Source organism: Ochotona curzoniae, unplaced genomic scaffold (genome assembly GCF_017591425.1).
Source record: "Ochotona curzoniae isolate NIBS_2020 unplaced genomic scaffold, NIBS_Ocur_1.0 contig_2321, whole genome shotgun sequence".
Taxonomy (NCBI): domain Eukaryota; kingdom Metazoa; phylum Chordata; class Mammalia; order Lagomorpha; family Ochotonidae; genus Ochotona; species Ochotona curzoniae.
Genome location: NW_024465421.1, coordinates 15,898,708 through 15,919,433, shown reverse-complemented (window position 1 = coordinate 15,919,433; position 20,726 = coordinate 15,898,708). Strand labels below are relative to the sequence as shown.

The following is a 20,726-nucleotide window of genomic DNA, read 5'->3' as shown; positions in this document are numbered from 1 at the left end:
CCAGGAAACCAGGTTGGCAGAGAAGGAGGTGGGAATCAAAACAAGCATTCTGCTATGGGAGGCAGGCTTATGAAGCGGGAAGTTAGCCGCTCTACCAGATACCCATCTCTTCATTGCATTTTAGCCCTGAACATAGATCAGTGGGATAAAGGATACTTGTCTTTGAAATGAAAACTGGGGCTTATTCTTTTGGATCGATGTGGTTTCCCTGAGGTGCATGTATCCGTCCCCTCTCTCACCCTGTGGGTTTTGCAGTGTTCCAAGCTCCCAAACTGTAAGAGATGGAAGCTCACCTCATCACTTACATGTTTTTGGATCGACAACTCCCAGCTTATATGGAGGGCAGGGTATATGTGAAGTCACGGCGGCAGGTGGAGCTGGGAGGTAGTGCTCTGCATGGAAGCCGTGGACCACCGCCTCCTCCGTGGGCAGAGCCTGAGGGTGAACAGGAGGGGCAGGTAGCCAAACTGAATCCCTGTGTTGCTTTGTGAAGCCTGGCAAAGGGCTGTGCTTTTACCACTGACCTTAAACTCCAGGGGCGGGGCACCCTCGAGCCCATCCCAGATATCTGTAGATGACACTCAAGGAGGAAACCTCTGACAGAGAAAAGGAGCCCTCTTTTCTGTAGATGAGAGATGGGCCCACACTCCCCAAAGAAATGGATGGATGGATCAAGCAGCCAGAGGGGAAGGCCCCAGGACAGGCAGACAGCCTTGGAGTCAGCACCATTCCCACGGCTCCGCCAGGCTAGGAGCCGGAAAAAGGGATGAGACCGCACTGCCTTCTCTCTGGTCCACCTGTCCTGGCACACACGGAGCTCTCTCCTAGAGCTCTGCTTCTTGTCAGTTTTAAACTCCCCCTGTTTAATCCTGAGGACCTTGCCTCCTGGCTACCCCCATCCTTCTTTCTGCCCCTGTGTTTACCTTATCCACCTGACAGGCAGGGACCAGCTCCATCTGAAACTGCCCTGTCCACAGACAAGGTGCTGGATTCAGTGTTAAGGCCTTTCTCATCTCAGATCTCCTCTGGGCTACACTGAAGCCTCGTGCATGAGGGATTCTCCGACATGTGGAACCTTGGGCTCCGTGAAACCACACTTAGAGCTGCCGTGAGTGGCACAGCTAGGATCGGGCCTGAGCCTGTCTTTCTGTCTCTCACTCCTTCCCTTGCCCACCTCCCCGCTGTGATGCTGTCCTTTGCTGCTGTGGATGCTGTGCCCTTCTAGTAGGTTTCTGACTCAGGTTAAGCCCTGGGTGATACTCACCGGAGCTGCGGCTTTCACTTTGTATCCCTCTGGGAAGGGAGGCAGCTCCGCCTCGTACTCTGCAAGGAGGCGGGAAGAAATACTTGTTCCATGCTTCCTGGCATGGGCCATGCAGCTTGCTGTTCTAACAGTCGTAGAGCTTAACTTTGGTGGCTGAATTGCAGATGACTCTTGTAGTGTGATGGACATAAAGGTTTATGGGGAAAAGTATTTCTGGAAAGGTTAGCACGCTCAAGGCAGCTGCATCATCTTTTTGGGACTAGGAAGGGTCAAGTTTCTGGGCAAGGTAGTACATACAAAATACGGGCGGACTAGGTGCAAGGGTTTTTTTCTTTTGTTTTTGTTTATTGGAAAGACATTTTATTTTATTTTTTACAAAGAGGAGACAGAAAGAGCATCTATCTGTTGGTTCACTCCCAAATGGCCTCAACAGCTGGAGCTTAGCCAGTCTAAAACCAGGAACAAGGAACTTTTCCGGGTCTCCCATGCAGGTGCAGGGTCCCAAGGCTTTGGACCGTCCTCTGCTGCTTTCCCAAGCCTCAGCAGGGAGCTGGATGGGAAGTGGAGCAGCCAGGACACGAAACAGCACCCATATGGGATGGCTGAGCTTGCAGGCAGAGGATTAGCAGTTGAGCCAACACACTGCCCTCTGAACAAAAGCTTTATTTCATTTTTGGGTTCCTGATCGGGAAGCTTGCTTCTTTCTTACTGTAATCCTGAGTGAGGCCGAGGTCAGATCCTCAGGTTATGAATGAACAGATTTGTGATAGCAGCTGTGTTTATTTATTTGAAGGCAGATTCAGAGATCTTTCATCTGCTGGTTGACTTTCCAGTAGCAGGGTGGAGCAGCCAGGACTTGAACCGATGTCTATATAGGATGTCAGTGCTAAAAGTGGCAGCTTAATGCGCTGTGCCACAATGCTGGCCCCGACTGTATTAGTTTCTATTGCTGTGTAATAAATTCCAGTGGTTCCCCCTTTTCTGTGGGGCATGCATTCCAAGATGTTCCCCAGATAACTGAGGCTGTGGATGGTTTTCCGAAACCCTATATTTATCTCTTAAGCTTAATTTTTAGATTAGGCACAGGGATACAGTAGCAACAATAACTAAGATAGGATGATTATATCAATGTAGTGTAATGAGTTATTTTAAACCCCTGAGTAGTTTATTCCTGGCATTTGTCCCAGTATTTTCAGACAGAAGTTGACCACAGGTGATAGAGACCATGGGAAGTGAAACTGGGAATCAGGAAGGCCCACTGCGTCCAACATCGGTGATTTCTTAAGTCACAGTTCCCTTGCGTCAGGAATCTGGACATAGCTCAGGGTGTCACCAGGCTAACACAGAGGCCTATCCCTTGGCAGTGATGTTTTAAAGAAAGACTTTTATTTGAAAGGCACATTTACAGAGAGAAAGTGAAACAAAGATCTTCCATCTGCTGGTTCACTTCCCCAGTGGCCACAGTGACTAGAGCTGAGCCACTCTGAAGTCGGGAGCTTTTTTGGGTCTCCCATGGGTACAGAGTCCCGAGGTCTTGAGTCATACTTCGCTGCTTTTCCAGGTGACAAGCAGGGAGCTGGACCAGAAGTGGAGTGGCCAGGACATGAACCAGTGCCTATATGGAATGCTGGTGCTTACAGGCAGAGGATTAGCTTGCTGTGCCACCGTGCCACACATCCCCATATCTCCCCGCCTCCCCCCATGGCTGTGATCTTATCTGAGGATTCAGTTTCTCATATTTGCAGGTCTAGAGTCCCAAGCGTCTTGTAGACTGACAGCTGGAGACCACACAGACGATGGACGTCATGGTTGTTGCTATTCTGAAGGCCACAGGAGAGTCTCCTGCATGGCTCCGCCTGGCTCGGTGTGGCCCACTTAGGATAATCTCCCCACGTTAAAGTCAACCCATGAAGGACTTTATATAGCTGGGAATTCCCGGCAATGTCTAGATTAGTGTGTGACTGAAGGACTGTGTGCTCAAGCGGCCATCTCCGCCTCCCCCCCCCCGGAACCCCAGCTGTAGCTCTTAGCCCTTCTACGTCTCAGGCGAGAAACTAAACCTACCCCTTCTTCTCCCACTAAATCTCAGCCACTGATCCAGTGTGGAAGATGTTACAGATGTGTCTTAGATTACAAAGGCAGTGTGTACTGAAATAATTTGAGATGCCTTACACAGAATAAACGTCATACCTACTCCCACTGCAACCCTGTAACTGTTAAGATTTGTCTTAACGCCATTAAGATGTTTTTGAATATGTTTACTAACATATGTGTGAGGAAACAGTTTGGGGGCAGGGAGGGAACAAACTTAAAGAATTAGATTGGGACAGGCTTTGGCTTGGAGGTTAAGACACCCAAGTGCCAGGTTGGAGTGCCCTGGCTAGCTCTGCTCCGATTCCAGCTACCTGCTCATGAGCACCTAAGAGGTAGCAGGTGATGGGTCAAGTACTTGGATCTTTGCCATCTTTGTGGGAGACTTGGATTGTGTGCCCAGCTCCTGTCTTCAGGCTGGTTCTGCTATGACTAGTGTGGGCATTTAAGGTATGAATCCATGGATGGGCCCCTTCTCTCTCCCACGCCCTCTTATCTCGCTCCCTTTCTCAAATACCACATATAACTTTCAAATTTTCTTTTATGGAAAAAGTTGGAAACCCAGGCATAACTTTTTAATAGGTATTTGCCACAAGTCTATCTTCAAGAATATATGATATAGGGCCCGGCGTGGTGGCACAGTGGTTAAGGTCCTCGCCTTGCATACCCGGGATCCCATATGGGCGCCGGTTCTAATCCCGGCAGCCCCACTTCCCATCCAGCTCCCTGCCTGTGGCCCGGGAAAGCAGTCAAGAACAGCCCAAAGCTTTGGGACCCTGCACCTGCGCAGGAGACCCGGAAGAGGCTCCTGGCTTCGGATCGGCATAGCATCGGCCGCTCACTTGGGGAGTGAATCATCGGATGGAAGATCTTCCTCTCTGTCTCTCCTCTCTGTATATCCGCCTTTCCAATAAAAATAAAATAAATCTTAAAAAAAAAAAGAATATATGATATACAAATATATTAGAACACTTTGGACAAGGTCAGGTTTGCCCAAGCACAAAACTTCCTAAGTGTCACTGTTTTCATACCTCGTATCCGTTTTCCTCTCGTCTGAAATGTATAAACATTAGTGGCTATCTTTGCGAGTAGTCTGCCTTGTGAGGGAAGCATCTGGGTGTATTGATGCCTGCCTTTAGAAGTCCTAAAGAATACCTGCTCAGTGGATGGATGAGTTAATGAATGGGTGAACAAAATAAACAGTATACAGAGTTACTTTTCAATCCTTATTCATTCCTTCATATTTACTAAGGGCCTGGCTATGCTGGGAAACATTCTACATGTTGTATCTTGTGCTGCTCCATACATGACGTGCCACCCAATGTGTGTGGGGTCCTGTGGATTCCCCTCTACCCGCCGCCAGCTTTTCATTATCGCAAACAGTGTTACAGTGAGCTTTTTTTTTTTTTTTAATACACATGTATCATCAATCTGGGTGGAGGTATGTTTGTAAGATGAATTCTTAGATGCAGAATCGTTCTGCCACAGGAAACAAAAATTGAATTTGGGCCAAAAGGTTAACAATAATGTGTACTCCTGACAGTCGTGTGTGTCTCTAGGATATAATTGATCCTACACATATTTAAAAGGATGCCTGACCTTTATTTGCATTTCTTTCATCATATTTGCCATTTGTATATTGATCTCAAGGACAGCTCTTAGGAGTTTACTTGAATTCTGTGGAAAAGACACAAACTTTATTGCTACAAAACCAGAGAAGAGATACAGTGGGAATGTTTACATAGAAGAATGGGAGTGTATCTTGGCTTCAGGCCCATCTGATGTGTTTGAGAAAGCCTCTGGCATATTTGTGAATTTCCCCCGTGGTTTCAATTTGAAAGATGTAATTGATTACAGAATGGTGCTATTCCATCGAAAGGCTCGAGAGAATTTGTGGAAAGCACTCAGCTTTTTAAAACATTCTGATGTACCATCATTTGTGCCCTCTGATTGCTGAGCGTTGCCTCCATGCTTTCTCAACAATCTTTCAATGAATGGATTTGGAAATGGGATTCATTGATTAGGGGAATTTAATGCTACGTGCAGGAGGGATGGAGATTAATTTAGGAATAAATGAAAGTGGCTGCTCATTTAATGCAGCAAAGGCGAGGCTCTGCAATGAGCAGACAGAGCCTGGCACTTCGCCACGCTAAGCAATGCTCTTGGACCAAAACTGCAATCCTTCCCCTCCTTGGTTCTGGGATTCGAGATAATGAAATGAATGATGTGAGCTGAGCTTTCTGTTATTTGCAGCTAAGAGTGTTCCTAATGAAGACAATTAAAATGGCATTTGCCCACAGAAGGCTTAATGAGAGAGGATGGACCAGGAAGGTGAAAGGGCTGCAGAGGACCGCCCTTCCCTGATGAACACATGGTAGGTATGCACTGACGCCAGGGGTTACACAAGGCTGCTGGAGAGATGGATGTTGTGGTGAGGGGAGGGACCACAGGTGCCAAGCATGTTGCCATGGAGAGCTGCATCCAGGGCTTTTGGAGCAGGCTATCCAGGAGAGGAGCTGCTGGAGCTGGGACTGGGAAGATGCAGAGATACTAAGCAGGAGGGATCTCTAGGGATCTTAGAATGCTAACAGGAAAGCGAATAAGACAGATCCCCATGTTGGGAGTGGGATTTGGAATGTGGAATGGATGATATGGGCATTTCCAGAGACCCAGGGTCCGCTGATGGGATCTGGAGGGGTGCCTGCCATCACAGCGAGCCTGAGGTTTACAGCAGTTCCCTCGGCTGGCAGGTGGAACCTGTTGGCTGAATGCATGAGCATCTCTTCTTCGGAGACATGAAGCAGAGTCGGTCTGCTTCAGGGTGCTATAACAAAGCAGGAGTGAGAGGGCTGTGAACAAGAGCTGTGGGTTCTTTTCCAGAAGCTTGGCTGGGTAGGGAAGAGAACTGGAGAATCACAGAGTCAAAGCGGGTTTTTATCTTCTGCCCCTCAGATGAAAGATCAGGGTGTGTGAAGATCCTGCTGAAGACGTGTAAAGATGTGGAAGCGGTGAGTGTGAGAGCAAGTTCCTGAGGAAGCAAGGACATTGCCAAGAGCTGACGGAGGGCCTGGCTAAAACCAGAGTTCACCCAGGTTAAGCCACAGGCCTCAGTATGATCTGGCTAGCAGCCTTGGCTGGGAAGTTCACTGACACAAGTGTTTCTGAGAGGACAAAACCCTTGCTTGTCTCTGGAAAGATGATGGGGGAAAGCCGAAGAACTTACTCCCAAATAAAGTATCGCAGAAGGAGGTACCTAGGCACATAGAGGAATGCAAGACAGGCAGGATGAAGGCCATAGGTTAAGTGTTCACCCCATGCTTGAAGGGCAAAGCAATAGGAGAGAGAGAAGCAGGGGTGAACAGAGTGATTGATTCCGTCTGCCAGTTGACTTTCCAAATGCTTACAGCAGGCAGCCCTGGGCGGGGCAGAGGCAGGAGCCCAGCACTCCACCTGGGTCTCCCACATGGGTGGCAGGGGCCCACGCAGCTGAGCTGATGTCTACTGCCTCCCAGGACGATGAGCAGGAAGCTGGCTGATAGGGAGAACAGGGAGGCAGGCATCTCAAGCAGGCAGCTGAACCCACTGTGCTACACCAGGCCCTGTGCATAGACCTCAGGCACTGAGCTGCCTTCAGGGCCACTCACTGTAGTAACTTACTTTCTAAACGCAGAGGGGTCCTAGAATGTAGCACTTAATAACTTCAAAGATAGAATCACCAGGAAGCCTGTGGTGTGCTTTTTGTTGCAAAGCACTGCATTTACTCATGGCTATCTGTGAACTGCTGAGGAATAAGGCTTATTCTGGGTTACAGAAAGCATCACATGTCCATTTGCGTGGTCTTCCAGATCTCACCGGCTTCCTTGGGTAATGCTTGTCCCTTTACAAGTGGCATCAGCTAACTTAATTTTTGGAGAGCAACAAAACTCTGGGTTTTCTTCCTACAGGCCAGCTGGATCAAAATCAACTTGGATTCTAAAATGCAATGCATGTTTCCTTGCCGGTGAAAACCTACATTTATTGAGTCCTCTGAGCCGGTTCCTTCATGTCCATGACCATATCCGGTCCTCCCCCCAGCCCTGTGAGGTGAGTCCAACAGCCTCCTCATTCTGAGCACCTGCCTAGACGACGGCCCGGGGGAATCGTATTCTGAAGCACTTGCTTGGCTTAGTCAGGTGAGGGCGCTGGGCAGAAGGCAGCCGCCATGCCTTGCCCTCAGTTCTTTTAGCTGCTGGGCATGGCACCAAGGGGGAGGGACCCACGGGTGCAAGTTCTGTGAGAATATCTGAAATGGAGCAGGACTTTCTAGTGCGTTGTCGAGAAGGGACCTAAGCAGCTGACGGAGGTTGACACAGGAGGCCTTTAAGGCGTCCACTCCATGTTCCCTCCCTTTGTTTTCTCCACTTACTGTTGTATGCTGGTATACTGATTTTCTTTTCCATTCTACATTTACTAACCTGCACTGTCTAATTTAGCAGCCATTAACCACATAAGGGTGATTTAAATATATTAAAAATCCAGCTCAACTGTACTAACTACATTTCAAATGTTCAATAGCTACAAGAGTCCAGTGGCCTCAACTGATGGTGCAGGTTGCCTGGACAGCACCGTGGCTGGGCAGCGCAGGTGGCCACAGAATGAAAATCCCAACCCTTGACCTGAGGAGGGAAACCACCCACCCACCACACTTCATTAAGAACTCTCAGCTCTTAACTGTTATCAGGCACCTTGCTGCTCCCATCCTCCACCCCCCACCCCTCCTAGGGAGCCACAGGTGCCATTGTTAGTTTCATTTTACAGAGAGGGGAAGGAATTCCCTAACTAGGCCAGCCTAAGGGAAGAATGTTATAAGCCCTCAAGACCAAGGTCTTTGGAAGGGCCACAGAGCAAGATAAGCTACACTCCGTTTGAGGGTGCTAGGGCACGGTTGGCGCGGACCACCAGCTGCGCCTACATGAAGATCTGTGGGTGGGGCCTCGGCACCTGCCGGATCCGAGCCCCCCTCTCCACTATCCGCGCGCCTCGGCCATTCTTTTCCGTTCACTAAATGAGGGAGCAGAGCCGCAACAGACTTCTAGTCCCATTTCGGGAGCGTTCCCCTCGCCTTCGCCCCGCTGATAGATCGCAGTTAGAGGAGGCGCAACCCGGAGCCAGCCGCTCCGAGCTTCACAGTCCCGGGGCGCCGAGCGCCCACCCTCCGCCCCCCGACGTCAGCCGCCTGGCACACAGTGGGCGCCCCGGTCCCACCCAGGTCGACCAGTTCCCCCTCGCCTACCCTCACAGATCTGTTCCCACAGGCTTTTGCCCCCCGGTGGCTCGGTGACCTGCCCCGGCGACCCAGTCGGCTCGCTCGACACAGACGACACGGTGAGCACCGGCGTCCGGGAGGTGCCCGTCGAGTCCGCAGAGCCGTCGGGCTCCTCGCGCGGGCCGCAGCGGCTGGAGACGGGTCGCAGCGCCGCCATGGACGCCGTTTCCACAGCAACCGCAGGCGCCTTCCGCCAGCGACCCGGAAGGAACTGGATTTCGCCAGGCCCAGTCAGCGAGTGGAAGTTGAGTTCCGGGTCGCGGCGGTGCAGACTCTCACGTGGATGCGGAGACCCTTGGCGGACAGGTGAGTACGGGCGCCGGGATGCTGGCGAAAGGCGGGCGGCTGCAGATCGGGCTTTGGGGAGCGGGGATCTGTGCGGTGGGGGAAAGCGGGGTTCTCACACCCCGAGGTCCGCTCCCGGATGGGCGGTGTGCGCCCGCCCTGGCCGCATGCCGCGGTGGGCCGGCCAGGTCGTACGGGGGACTGGCTTCCTGGTTGGAATCCCCGCTTGGAGCCTCACAGGCGAGCCATGGGGGCGCTTCGGGGCTGAAAGCCACGCTGCTCGGAAGGGGATTGTAGGGGGGCACCCCACCTTCCCGCGGCGCCTTTGTTGGGGTCTCGCCTCCTGCAGGAGCTCTCGGCTCCCGGGATTGCGCCTCTTCCCCGCGAGAGCGCCCCGTTAATGCCCACCTGCTTCCCTGCTTCCCCGAGCCCTAGTCTCAGGTGTGTGTGGTCTAAGGCCAGCTTCCTTAGCACCGGTGTCTTCTTAACTCCCTGGCCACACAGCACCGCAGCCTCAGGACCCTGTACGCGTCCACCTATCCGGTGAACCTTGCGACTTTGGCTAGCTCAAGGCACTCATTGGCGGCAACTCCTGCAGCTGCCCACGCTACAAAGCCTGGTTCTTCAGAACTTCCCAGGAGAGTGGTAGGGCGGGTTCCACGCCTTCCATCACCTTGCTTTCTTGCTTATACTGCCCGTGTCGTCGTAACCATTATACCTTTTATTTTCCCACAACAGACTGTTGGTGGAAGGCAAAGTGGTTCTTCTCTCTTAGCGTTCCTTCAGTACATACTGAGCCCCTTATAACCGACCAGGCCTTGAGGTGGGCTCATGTTTTGGGAAACAGGACAGGGCAGAAGTGAATGATGAATGTGTATCCTTGGTTTTGGAGTAGCTTGTAAATGCACTTGGCTTGTGAACACTGCCAGTGAACCAGGGCCAGTGTGGACCCCCAGGGCTCTGGAGCCGAGAGGCTGCAGGATGGAGAAGCCCTCAACCTTCCCTGAACCCACCGTACACGCCTGCAGGTCTGGTTTCTTGGCTGCCCTGAGTGTCCCCTGTTCCCCTAGCCCGAAAAGCAGCAGAAGTTAGGCTGGTGATGAATGAGAGAGGTGAGCTGGTAGCTGGTGGCTGAAGCATGCTTAGGGCTCTAGTCCTCGCTGGCAGGTGTCTGCATCCCATTTAACTAGGGAAAGTGGCTAGGTTGCTGTGTGGTGTTGCCCGTCATTGCATGTGGGTCGTCAGTCTGAAACTTCAGGAAACAGGTGTGCAAGCTGGCTGGATGCTAGAGAAAGCTACTGGTTCCTTCTCTCCTGACGGATAGGAAAAGGGAGGCCCAGAAAAGCCATGACCGTGTGGCAAGAGTAAGTCAAGGTTGCCATCAGAACCCCAGTTGCTCGGGTCGCAGCTGGGGCCTCTCACCATTACCTCCTTCAGCTCTTGTTAGCCCACAGGAGGGCAAGTCAGAGGGCCACTCGCGGTGCAGGTGGCGACGCTCATCACTACGGCAGGAGCCTCTGGTGGGAGTCAGCCAACTGGGCTGGCCCTGGATTACTGTGTGCCGCAGCCTGCTCGGCTGTCTGCCCTGATGATGGTGTGTCCTCAGTGCCTGGCCCCCACTTGGAGGTTTAGTGACTTAGGCAAAGGAATCAGCAATGTTCACACAACATACTTGCGTGAATTTTCCCACTTGCTGTTTTCATTGCCTCTTTGAGAAAGTTGTTGTTAGCGGCCTGTTCCCCTCTTCCTCCCCCCCCGCCCCCGGCCCCCAGTATTCCAGATGAGAACCTTGACGCTTAGGGAGAGCAGGTGGCTTTTTTGTTTGTTTGTTTTTTTCTTGTTTTACTTGAAAGGATGGAAAGAAGGATAGAATCTTTCATCTGCTACTACACTCCCCAAATGGCTGCATTAACCAGAGTTGGGCCAGAGCAAAGCCAGGAGCTAGGAGCTTCTTCTGGGTCCCCCATGTGGGTGCAGGGGCCTAAGCAGTTAGGCCATCCTCAGTTGCTTTCCCAGGCACAACAGTGGAGCAGCCAGGACTCAAACCAGTGCTCATATGGGATGCTGGCATAGCAGGCAGAGGCTTAATTTGTGCTATGCCATAATATCATCCCACATCTTTTTTTTAAAGAGTTATTTATTGGGCCAGCATCAGGGCATATCAGGGCAAGCCTCCACTTGCCATGTCAGCATACCATATGTGTGCTGGTCTGTATCCCAGCTGCTCCACTTTTGATCTAGCTCCCTGGTTATGGCCTGGGAAAGCAGCAGAGGGTAGCCCAAGTCCTTGGATTCCCACACCCACGTGGGAGACCAGAAAGAAGCTCCTGGCTTCAGCAGGTGGCCATTTGGGAAGTGAACCAGGAGAGGGAGGAGCACTCTCCTCTCACTGTAGCTTTTTCGATTTAAAGAGGAGAGACTGGCATTCCTTCTGCTAATGCACTGCCCAGATGGCCACAGTGGCCGGAGCTGGACCAGGGCTAAGCCAAGAGATCAGAACTCCCATCTGGGTCTCTCACGTGGGGGAAAGGGGCCCAAGCATTTGGGCCATCTTCTGCTGCCTTCCCAGACCCGTCAGCAGGCATGGGAGCTGGATTGGAAGCAGTGCAACTAGGATTAGAATTGGCACTCGGATGTGGGATGGCAGTGTTGCCGATGGCAGCTTAACCCAGTGTGCCACAACGCTGGCTCCCAAGGTTAGGGAAGAAAGCAGCTTGGAGTTGAACCTAAAACTGCTTTGAATGTACACTCCTGTCTTGGCTTTGCTTTGCACCAAAGGACCTATGGCCATTCTCCTTACTTTTTCCTTATAATCCTTTCAGATTATAGTCTTAAAGAAATTTAGCTGGGCCCGGCACGGTGGCGCAAGTGGTTAAAGGTCCTCGCCTTGCACGCCCGGGGTCCCATATGGGCGCCGGTTCTAATCCCGGCAGCCCCCTTCCCTTCCAGCTCCCTGCCTGTGGCCTGGGAAGGCAGTCGAGGACGGCCCAAGGCTTTGGGAACCTGCACCCGCGTGGGAGACCCTGAGGAGGCTCCTGGCTTCGGATCGGCATGGTATCGGCCCGCTGCGCTCACTTGGGGAGTGAATCATCGGATGGAAGATCTTCCTCTCTGTCTCTCCTCTCTGTATATCCGCCTTTCCAATGAAAAAATAATAAAAATAAAAAAAAATTAAAAAAAAAAAAAAAAAAGAAATTTAGCTTTTGGTGATGCTTTAATAGGAATGAAGCCAGGGTAACCTGTATCTTTTTTTTTGGTAGGGATGATCAACAAGACTCCCAAAATAGACCTGGGCCTTGAGTTCCCAGAGAAAAAGAAGAAGAAAAAGAAAAAGAAGCTGGTTAAAGAGGCAGAGACTGATTATTCGGCTCTACGCCATGATGCTTACTTCATGGCTATGTCTCCACGGAGGACCACCTCCCCTCCCAAGACCACGGTTCCGGGACAGGTGGCTGAGGTGCCGCTGGTGAAGAAGAAGAAAAAAAAGAAGAGCCACACCTTGGGTGAGGATCGCCTGGACCCTGAGGTCACGTTGCAGGCCCGACGGGCGAAGAAGTCCCTGAGCCCCAGGAAACTGTCACCCAGCCACTTGGAGCCCCTCAGCAGGGAGGAGGAGGAGGAGGAGAAGAAGAAGAGGAAGAAGTCCTTGGTGCCTCTGACCGTGGCCCATGGCCTAAAGGTCAAGATTTCCCCAGACCCTGAACAGGGCGAGGAGGCAACCAGACTGGGCAGGAAGCCCAAAAAGCACAAGAAGGAGAAAAAGACGCAGGAGCTCGGCCCCTTCGCGGTCCAGGACCCGTGGTTCTCGGAGGTGGAAGATGCACTGTTCAGGTGCTCGGTGGAGGAGCAGGCAGCCCTCACTCAGAAGCGGAAGCCGGAGAGCCCCCGGGAGCATCATGCGAAGGTCAAGAAGAAGAAGAAAATCCACCAGGAGGGAGACGACCTTCTCGGCCAGTGCCAACCGGCCAGGTCCTGGGAGAACAGCCCTAGGAAAGGCAGCAAAAAGAAGCTGGTCCTGCTCGATGCCCCAGAGTACATCCCCATAGGAGATGGCCCCAAGGTCCCGGTAAAGAAGAAGAGCAAGTCGAAGAAGCAGGTGGAGCAGCAGCCCGTCACGGAGGAGCCAGCTCCAAAAAAGAAGAAGAAGAAGCGGAAAGAGAGCGAGGGGGCCGGAGACCTTTGCGAGGAGGTAAAGATCCCTCTGCCAAAATGGGCTCAGTCTTGGAGTGGGACCGGGAAGGCAGGTGCATGTTGGCATCCACATGGGCACGTGGAGCCCTGAGGAGACTTGACTGCTGCCAGAAAAGGGGTTTGTGGCCCTGTGTCATGAGCAGGGTTGTGATGTGCCAACCTCAGGTATGGCCGGATGCAGGGGCTCACGATAGAGTCGTGGTGATCCAGGGCTCTCTTGCTGCCGCAACTCCCCGAGTTTCCACTGTTTGCCCTTGGAAACTGGACAAGGTCCCAGGTTTTGGCCAAATCCCTTGCTTCCTGGGCTGTGTCACCTGCTGTCCGAAGCTCGGGAACCGAAGAGTTCAAATCCCAAGGGGGACCAGTAGCTCTGGGAGCTCACTGAGCTCGGCACACTGCACAGGTGCCTGGAACGATTCCCTCCTCAACTCTGGGCTTCGTGCTTTTCCTCTCTTGGTTTTAGTCCTGGTCTCGCCTCGACCCCAGAGCAAGCTGGTCTCATGGCTCTAGAGGTCTCCCTAAGGAGGCAGTGGGGGCACCTCTGAAGCCACAGACCTGGAGACCCCGGTTAGGTCATTGTTCTCATTGTTCTAGAAGCCTTGCTCCCCTGCCAGGTGTGGGACACCGGGGATGTCAGCCTCAGCTGAACCTGCTGTCTGCTGCCAGGCAAGCTGATTTCAGAGGAGGAGGCAGGGTGCGCCTTTCAGGAGAAGGTGGGGGCCTGGTGATGGCAGTGTCTTCCTTGGGACAGGCCCCCTGGAGTGGCGGAGCAAGCTGTCATTCCTGTGTGTGCAGTGTATGTGTCCTCCCAGCAATTACCTATCGGGTCAGTTGCTGGTGCTGGGCACTGTTTGAATGCGATAGTGCTGACCACACTCGCTGCTGCTTTCCTGTTCCCTCCTCACTGTCTGATGTCCTCATGCTCCAGGAAATTCCGTACCCTGCCAGCAGGAGGCACGCTGGGATTCAAATCCGGCTAGCCTGGCTTCTGCCCTTTGGGTTTTGCCCTTTTCTTTCTCTCCCCAACCCTGTCTCTTTTTAAATTGACTCATTTGAAAGGCAGAGGTGGTGGTGCGGGGTGGAGGGGCAGAGTTGGAAGGAAACAGATCTTTCATCCACTGGTTCACTCCCCAAATGTCTGCTACAACTGGCGCTAGGCCAGGCCAAAGCCAGGAGCTTCTCCCATGTCTCCCTTGGGAGTGCAGGGGCCCAAGGACTCGGACCATCTTCCCTGCTTTTCTCAGGCCATTGGATGGGAAGTGCAGCAGACAGGACACACCCTGGGTTCTCCTCCCAGCTCAGTACTAAGTGGCCAGGGGCCCTGTCCACTGTTGGCAGGTATGTGCTGGACACCTCAGAGCGGCATGCCTGACCCAGGAACTGCACCCTACCGAGACGGGGCGCAGTGTGTGTGGTTTGCACTGGGCTCAACCCTGTATGGCTGAGGGCACGGATGGCTGCCCTGTTAGGGCCTAGCGGAAGTGGCTTCAGTCACAGGGTTTCTTCCTAGCTTTGCCCCAGTCACTTGCTTAGTCTTGTTGTACCCAAATTTTCCATGCTTCAGAAACTTGGATGGGAGCTGGGCTTCCATCACTGGGGTTCCCCTCACTCGAGTCTAGCAGCTCTTCTGCCATGACCTAGGGGACAGGCATACCCCTTGTTTGCCATCTCCATGACGGGGTTGCTCTGTGTTGAGAGCAGCCCACTAAATCTGGCAGACACATGCACATGTTCCGGTTGCGGAGATGGCTGATGGGAGTGCAGGGCCGTGTGGGATATCAGCGGTGGTAAGTGTGGGAAGACCAGGGACTGTGGCCAGCCTGCAGCCTGATTCTGGAAGGGGTGTGGGGGCTGAGACCAGCAAGAGTGGCTGGCATGGGCACGGCCAAGGCAGGGGCAGAGGGAATGCCGCTTGGAAGCTGGAACCCGTGTGGGCCTTGGCTGACCCTGCAGGGGTTGTGGCCTTCCAGAGGCCCGGGGAGGAAGGAAGAAGGTTGGGTGATAAGAACTGGGTGAGCCATGACAGGGACAACGAGGGGCCAGGAGAAGGCTGTATGGTTTTTTACCTGAAGGTTTATTTAATATGTTTGAAGGGCAGAGTTACGGGGGAGGATTTCTATCCACTGGTTTGCTTCCCAAATGGCCACGACACACACTGTTGGACCAGGCTGAAGCCAGAAGTTCTACATGGGTAGCAGACACTTAGGCCATCTTCCACTGCCTTCCTGAGCATATTAGAAGCGGCTGGATTGAGGTAGAGCAGCCAAGACTCAAACCAATGCTCATAAAGATGCTGGCACCGTAGGCAGGGGCTTAGCTGTTACACCACAATGCCAGCCCTAGGCTAGATTTTCATACAAATGAGTTGGGGGTCCCCTGACTGGTCCTGGAACTGTGGTGGCATGGTCCGGGTTTACCCTGGCTATAGTGGGGAAGCAGAAGTTAGAACCTTGGAGGGCAGGACTCGGAGGTGGCTGTGTCAGAGAGTGAGCTGGGTGAGTTTGGCTGCCTCTGGCTCCCTTGGGGTCACCATGTGAGGTGATGTGTCCCCTTGCAGTCAGAGAGGTTGCCTAGCAGGCCCCGAGTTAGGAATCCTCACTTGGACTCTGGGGTGGCTGGTGGCAGTCTCCTTTCCTCTGAGCCCATCTCCCTCTGCCAGACATGGTGGGGAGGGGGAAATGCCATGGTCTGGGGTCTGACCTGGACGTCACTGTGATCTCACCTGCTCATTGTATGCTCACACCACCACCCCCTCTCCCCCGCTTCTGTCCTCTGCAGGAGCCAGACACGGACTTGGAGGTGGTGTTGGTGAAGTTGGGCAACACGGACGAGGCACACATAGACCAGGTAGAGCCTGCTCTCACGTCCAGATCTCTTACAGATACAACTTTCTGGGATTAGTTTGAAGAATTTATTTGAAAGGCAGATTTGAGGATGTGGGGAGCAGTTTACTTCTGTAGGCTCATTCTCTAAATAAGCACACAGCCAACAGGCTGAAGCCAAAACCTCTAACTCCTCCACCCTGGTCTCCCATCCAGGTGGCAGGCTGTATTTGGGTCACCTTCCACGGCTTGCCCAGGCACATTAACACAGAGTTGGGTAGGAAACAGTAGTGGGGACAGGAGCCATTGTCCCTATGGAATTAGCCCACTGTGCCACGCTGTTGCCGTGCCTGATGCTCTGGTAGGCTCTGGACGGACGCTTCCGTTTCTCCCACACCCTGCTCTGGGGATAACTAGGCCAGGGCCCCACAGCTGCTTCATGCAGTCTGGGGTCCACAGAGCCTCTGCTTGACTCCACCGTCTTCTCGCTAGGCAAGGAGAAGGCAGGACTTGGCTTCGGGGAAGGTTTCACTCAGAGTAGCTCTGGTTTAAGATTGCCTTTCAAATAAAGAAGAGTTATTTAGCAGATAGAATCTCTCTCCCTACTTTGCTCTCCAAATGACTGTAATAGCCATGGGTGGACCAGACTGGAGCCAGGAGCTTCCTTGAGGTCTCCCAGGTGGGTATAGGTGCCATCCAGTGCATTAGCAGGGAGCTGGACCCAAGGCCGATGGCATGCTGGCATTGCAGGTGGCGGCTTAACCTGTTAACACTACAGTGCTGACCCACCCCCTGCCAGGATGGGTTTTAGAAACAGTTTGAAATACAAAAGGCAGGTTTAGGCCTAGCAGTTCAGATGGCCCTGGGGACCAGGTGTAGCTGGGAGGCCTCAGGGAAGGGTCAAATATTTGCATCCTTGCACCCACATAGGAGACCTGAATGGAAAATCCTGGCTTTGGCCCAGCCCTGGCTGCCAAACTCATCTTCCCACTCAGGCTCAGGACTGACAGGTAGCAGAGAAGCCACACGACCTTCTGCTTCCTTGGCCTTACCCTCATAAGACAGCATGCACATCTCCCTTCTGTCTCTGCTCAGGTGAGACGAAAAGCTTTGCAAGAAGAGATCGATCGGGAGTCGGGCAAGACAGAAGCTTCAGAAACAAGGACGGTGAGTTGTGACGCAGGGGCTCTGCGCAGTGACGTGCGCCTGGAGCCCATGGAAGGCTGCCAGAGGGCCAGGCTCGGAGGACTGGTTTCAAGATCAAGCATGAGAGGGAAGTTCCCAGAGCTGGGCTGGGACTGTGGGGCGTCACTCCCATCAGGAAGGGACAGTCATTTCAGTTAGCAGAGAGCAGCTGCGGTAAGTGTGCAACAAGGCTGGCACGTGGAGGGAGGAGAGGCCCTTGCCTCCTTTCTGCCTCTGGATTCTAGAGAGCAGCGTCCACCCAGCACCGGCACTACCAAGGGGGTCAGACCTGGGCAGGTAACATGCCCTCTCCAAGCCCACTTCCAGAGCTGGAAGATGGGATGCATGCTGGGGCAAGAAGGGGTCACCCAGACCTGCCCGAGTGGCTGGTCAGAAGCTGCTGCCTGGGGAGGTGAGGTACAGGGAGGGGTGGTGGGATAAGCTATGGGGAGTGATGAGGTGTTGTGTAGGGCAGGGCACACAGGCACCAGTGGGGACCTGCCCTGATTCTGGGGTTCCAGGGCTGAGTCTGATGACCGCTGTGAGAGCTGGTTAGTGCTGACCCTTGGAACTCAGCATTCACTTCCATCATCACTGGCCTCCCCGGCAGGGCCAGGACAACCTAGAAAGGTAACCGACCCTGCTCTCTCCCACAGGGAACACAGTTTGGCCAGTGGGATACCGCCGGGTTTGAAAGCGAGGAACAGAAGCTGAAATTTCTCAAACTCATGGGTGGCTTTAAGAAGCCATCCCCCTCCTTGAGCCAGCCCCCTAGCATGCTCGGGAGGCCCAACATGGCGCTCAGCAAGAAGGCAGCAGAGAAGCTGCAGCAGGGTCTGCAGCGGGACTACGACCGGGCCATGAGCTGGAAGCACAGCCGGGGGGCCGGCCTCGGCTTCCCCACCACCCAGGACAAAATCTTCTACATCGACAGGAACGCATCCAAGTCAGTCAAGTTGGACGATTAAACCCTGGTCTCTAGTTCCCCAGCCCAGCCCATGTTGCGTTTATTAGCTCAGTCTGTCTCGGGAAGGAAAGCCACCCAGCAGTTGGCACCGCTCACACACTGACCTGTGAGGGTTAAGGCTGACCACGTGTGCACGGATCAGGTGGGGGTGGCACAGGTCTCCAGAACCACGCAAATGGTGAGTGACCCACTCTCCTGTCCTGCTCAACGGCCCCACCCTCCTTGGACTTACTGAGGGGGCTGAGCATGGGCCAGGCCCGTACCAAAGTGTTTTATGTTGATGATCACAATTATGAAATGGGTGCTGCTTTCTTAGCCACCCCATCTGTAAGATGGGGCTAAGGTTCAGGAATAAAATTGCCAGAGGGTATTTCTGTCCCTCAGGCCCCAGGTCACTGTTCTGACTCTGACTGTCCCCAGAATACTCACCAAGTAAGGACGGAAGTTTCTTTGTGGTTGTGGGGACTAGTTCAGCACAGCAGGTCTGTGTCCTAGCAGGAAGTGGATTGCTGGTGATAAGTCAGGGGAACACCAAGTGACCTCAGCCCTTCCCTTGCTTACAGAAGCTGTAGGCAGAGCCCAAGCAGCCATGGCAGAGCTTCCTCTGCTCTGGGGAGCTGGGCAATGAACTCCTGGCAGATTCCAGGAGCCGCAGGTGGCAGTGCACGACCCCTGATTCCAGTGTGTCAGCCAAGACTCCACAGCAAACCTCAGGGGCTCCAGGTGCTGCTAAACCACTTTCTAATCCTTTAGAGCTTTTTCTGTCCCAAAGTACAGGTTCCTGTTGGAAAAATATCACATTTCTCAAATATCTCCTTCTGACAGCCCAGACCTAAACAGCCTGGAAATTGAGCTGGAGTAGCTGATCGAGGAGAGCTCCTACAGGCTGGCAGGAGCAACACCCCGGGTAGGAGGCAGTAACCCAGACCCACAACTTGGATACAGTTTCACACATAGTAGGTTCTAGGTTGTGAATCACCCACCCATCGATAGTAACGTTCTTAGGCATTCAAAGTGACAAGAACCAGGTGGCAGAAGAGTACCTGGAAGTGTGTGCTGTTTGAATTTGGCACATGCATTCAGATGTAGTCACACAACACCAGTGGTCAAGGACACAGTGCGGTACACTCCCAGCATCCGTATGTCCTGTCGGACCCACTGTGGTCCCAGCGTAGGGAGCTGTGCGCGAACCCCTTACCTGCCAGTCTAGACTTACCTTTTGTATACAAAGTGTAACTGAACAGGTCTGGCACAGTGGCACTTCAAAGCTCTCCTAAGCTATGAAGCTACAAACACCCCCAGAAAAGAAAGGTATTTTACCTGCATCCATGGACTTCCGGCTCGGTAAAGGCCCACGTGACCATCCTCTGGAGCTCTTGCAGGTGACGAAGGCCACTCATGCAAAGAAACACTCCGATGTTCTGGGACGGAGAGGGCGATTATCTTTATTGCGCGACAAGCCCCACTTCCTCACTGTCAGGAAAACTGGGCAGAAGCCACGTCTTAGCCCAATTTGCATATATGTAAAAGTGAAAGCCCCGAAGTCCAGGGCCTTATATAATAGTTCAGGTCTCTGGGCCTGTAGCACCGGCCTCCTGGGCTCCCCAGTCAGGTCCTGGTCTGCAGGGGCAGCCTGAGGGCCAGCTCTGTCAGGTGGCTCATGTCCGGCTGTTTGCTTCGCCTCTTGATGTAGTCCAGGGTTTTCACCTAGAAGGATAAGAGACCTGTGTGCCCTCCAGTCCTGGGTGCCCAAGGCTACTACGGAGGAGCAGCCATTAGGGCGCTCACACTGCCGAGAGGAGGAGGGAGTCTCTTGAAGGATGAGAAAAAGGAAGTCAGTCCTAAAAGTGTAACCTGTCCATAAAATCAGGATATGTGGCAAGTTAAGCTGCACCTGCAATACCAACACCCCATATGAATGCAAGTTGGAGCCCCAGCTGCTCTACTTCTGTCCCAGTTCCCCACTAAGGTGAAAGGCATCAAGAATATAGCCTAGGCTCCTGCCACACCCACCTAGGAGGCCTAGAAAGAGTTCCAGTTCCTGACTGTCGCAGCCATGGGGGGGGGCGGGGTGAGGGGTAAACCAGTGGACTGAAGAGCTCTCTGCCTCTATAACCTTCAAATAAATCTCTTTTTTAAAAAAAAAAAATCGTATTTGGGAGTGACCCCGACCGATGTTTTTGCATGATTTTTCTAAAGGGGAAAATTAGCATTAGGAAATAGCCTTGCAGGGTTCTGGGGAGACGGGTTGAAGTCCAACCCCCGCCCCTGAGTGTCTCACCATGGTCCTGGTGTCTGCACAGCCGTGCCTCTGCGCCAGGTGCCACAGGTTGACTGAGAGCTGGTTCAGTTTGTTGTTGCGCAGGTCCCCATGGGCCAGGATGCTGTTGAAGAAGGAGAGGCCCAGCAAGCTCTGGCGCTTCAGGGCCTGTAAGAGAAGACACGGTCACATCACAGCCTGGGCCCTGGCCCAGCAGGTGCCATGGACATCCTTGCGTCCAGAAGGTCACAGGTGGGTTCAAAGGTCAACTGCCAAGCTGCTGCTGTACCTGCAGACTGAGAGAAAGGTCCTTCCTCGCAGGGTGAGGATTAGACCATGCATGGTGAGCTCTGGGT

At 53.1% G+C, this 20,726-nt stretch overlaps 3 protein-coding genes across 7 annotated transcripts in view; 1 reads left to right on the top strand and 2 right to left on the bottom strand.

Moving 5' to 3' along the window:
* Positions 1-8,817, bottom strand: part of IQCK (IQ motif containing K) — a 75,488-nt gene extending 66,671 nt beyond the window's left edge. The window contains exons 1-4 of the mRNA XM_040973725.1: positions 8,628-8,817; positions 1,261-1,323; positions 1,093-1,103; positions 306-435 (exon numbers count right to left, since the gene is read on the bottom strand). Coding sequence (XP_040829659.1) covers positions 306-435; positions 1,093-1,103; positions 1,261-1,323; positions 8,628-8,817 — 394 coding nt within the window. The remainder of the gene's footprint in view (positions 1-305; positions 436-1,092; positions 1,104-1,260; positions 1,324-8,627) is intronic.
* Positions 8,818-8,922: 105 nt separating this feature from the next.
* Positions 8,923-19,396, top strand: KNOP1 (lysine rich nucleolar protein 1). Its single transcript, XM_040973296.1, has 5 exons — positions 8,923-8,966; positions 12,206-13,134; positions 15,915-15,983; positions 17,054-17,125; positions 17,800-19,396. The coding sequence occupies exons 2-5, from the start codon at positions 12,208-12,210 to the stop codon at positions 18,109-18,111; spliced, it is 1,380 nt and encodes a 459-aa protein (XP_040829230.1). The 5' UTR covers positions 8,923-8,966; positions 12,206-12,207; the 3' UTR covers positions 18,112-19,396.
* A 136-nt stretch (positions 19,397-19,532) lies between these two features.
* The window catches only part of VPS35L (VPS35 endosomal protein sorting factor like), a 66,368-nt gene continuing 65,174 nt past the window's right edge, over positions 19,533-20,726 (bottom strand). For all 5 annotated transcript variants that reach the window (XM_040973291.1, XM_040973292.1, XM_040973293.1 and 2 more), the window contains 2 exons: positions 20,392-20,538; positions 19,533-19,817 (listed from right to left, as the gene is read on the bottom strand). In XM_040973291.1, the coding sequence (XP_040829225.1) occupies positions 19,719-19,817; positions 20,392-20,538 (246 nt within the window). In that variant the 3' untranslated portion in view covers positions 19,533-19,718. The remainder of the gene's footprint in view (positions 19,818-20,391; positions 20,539-20,726) is intronic.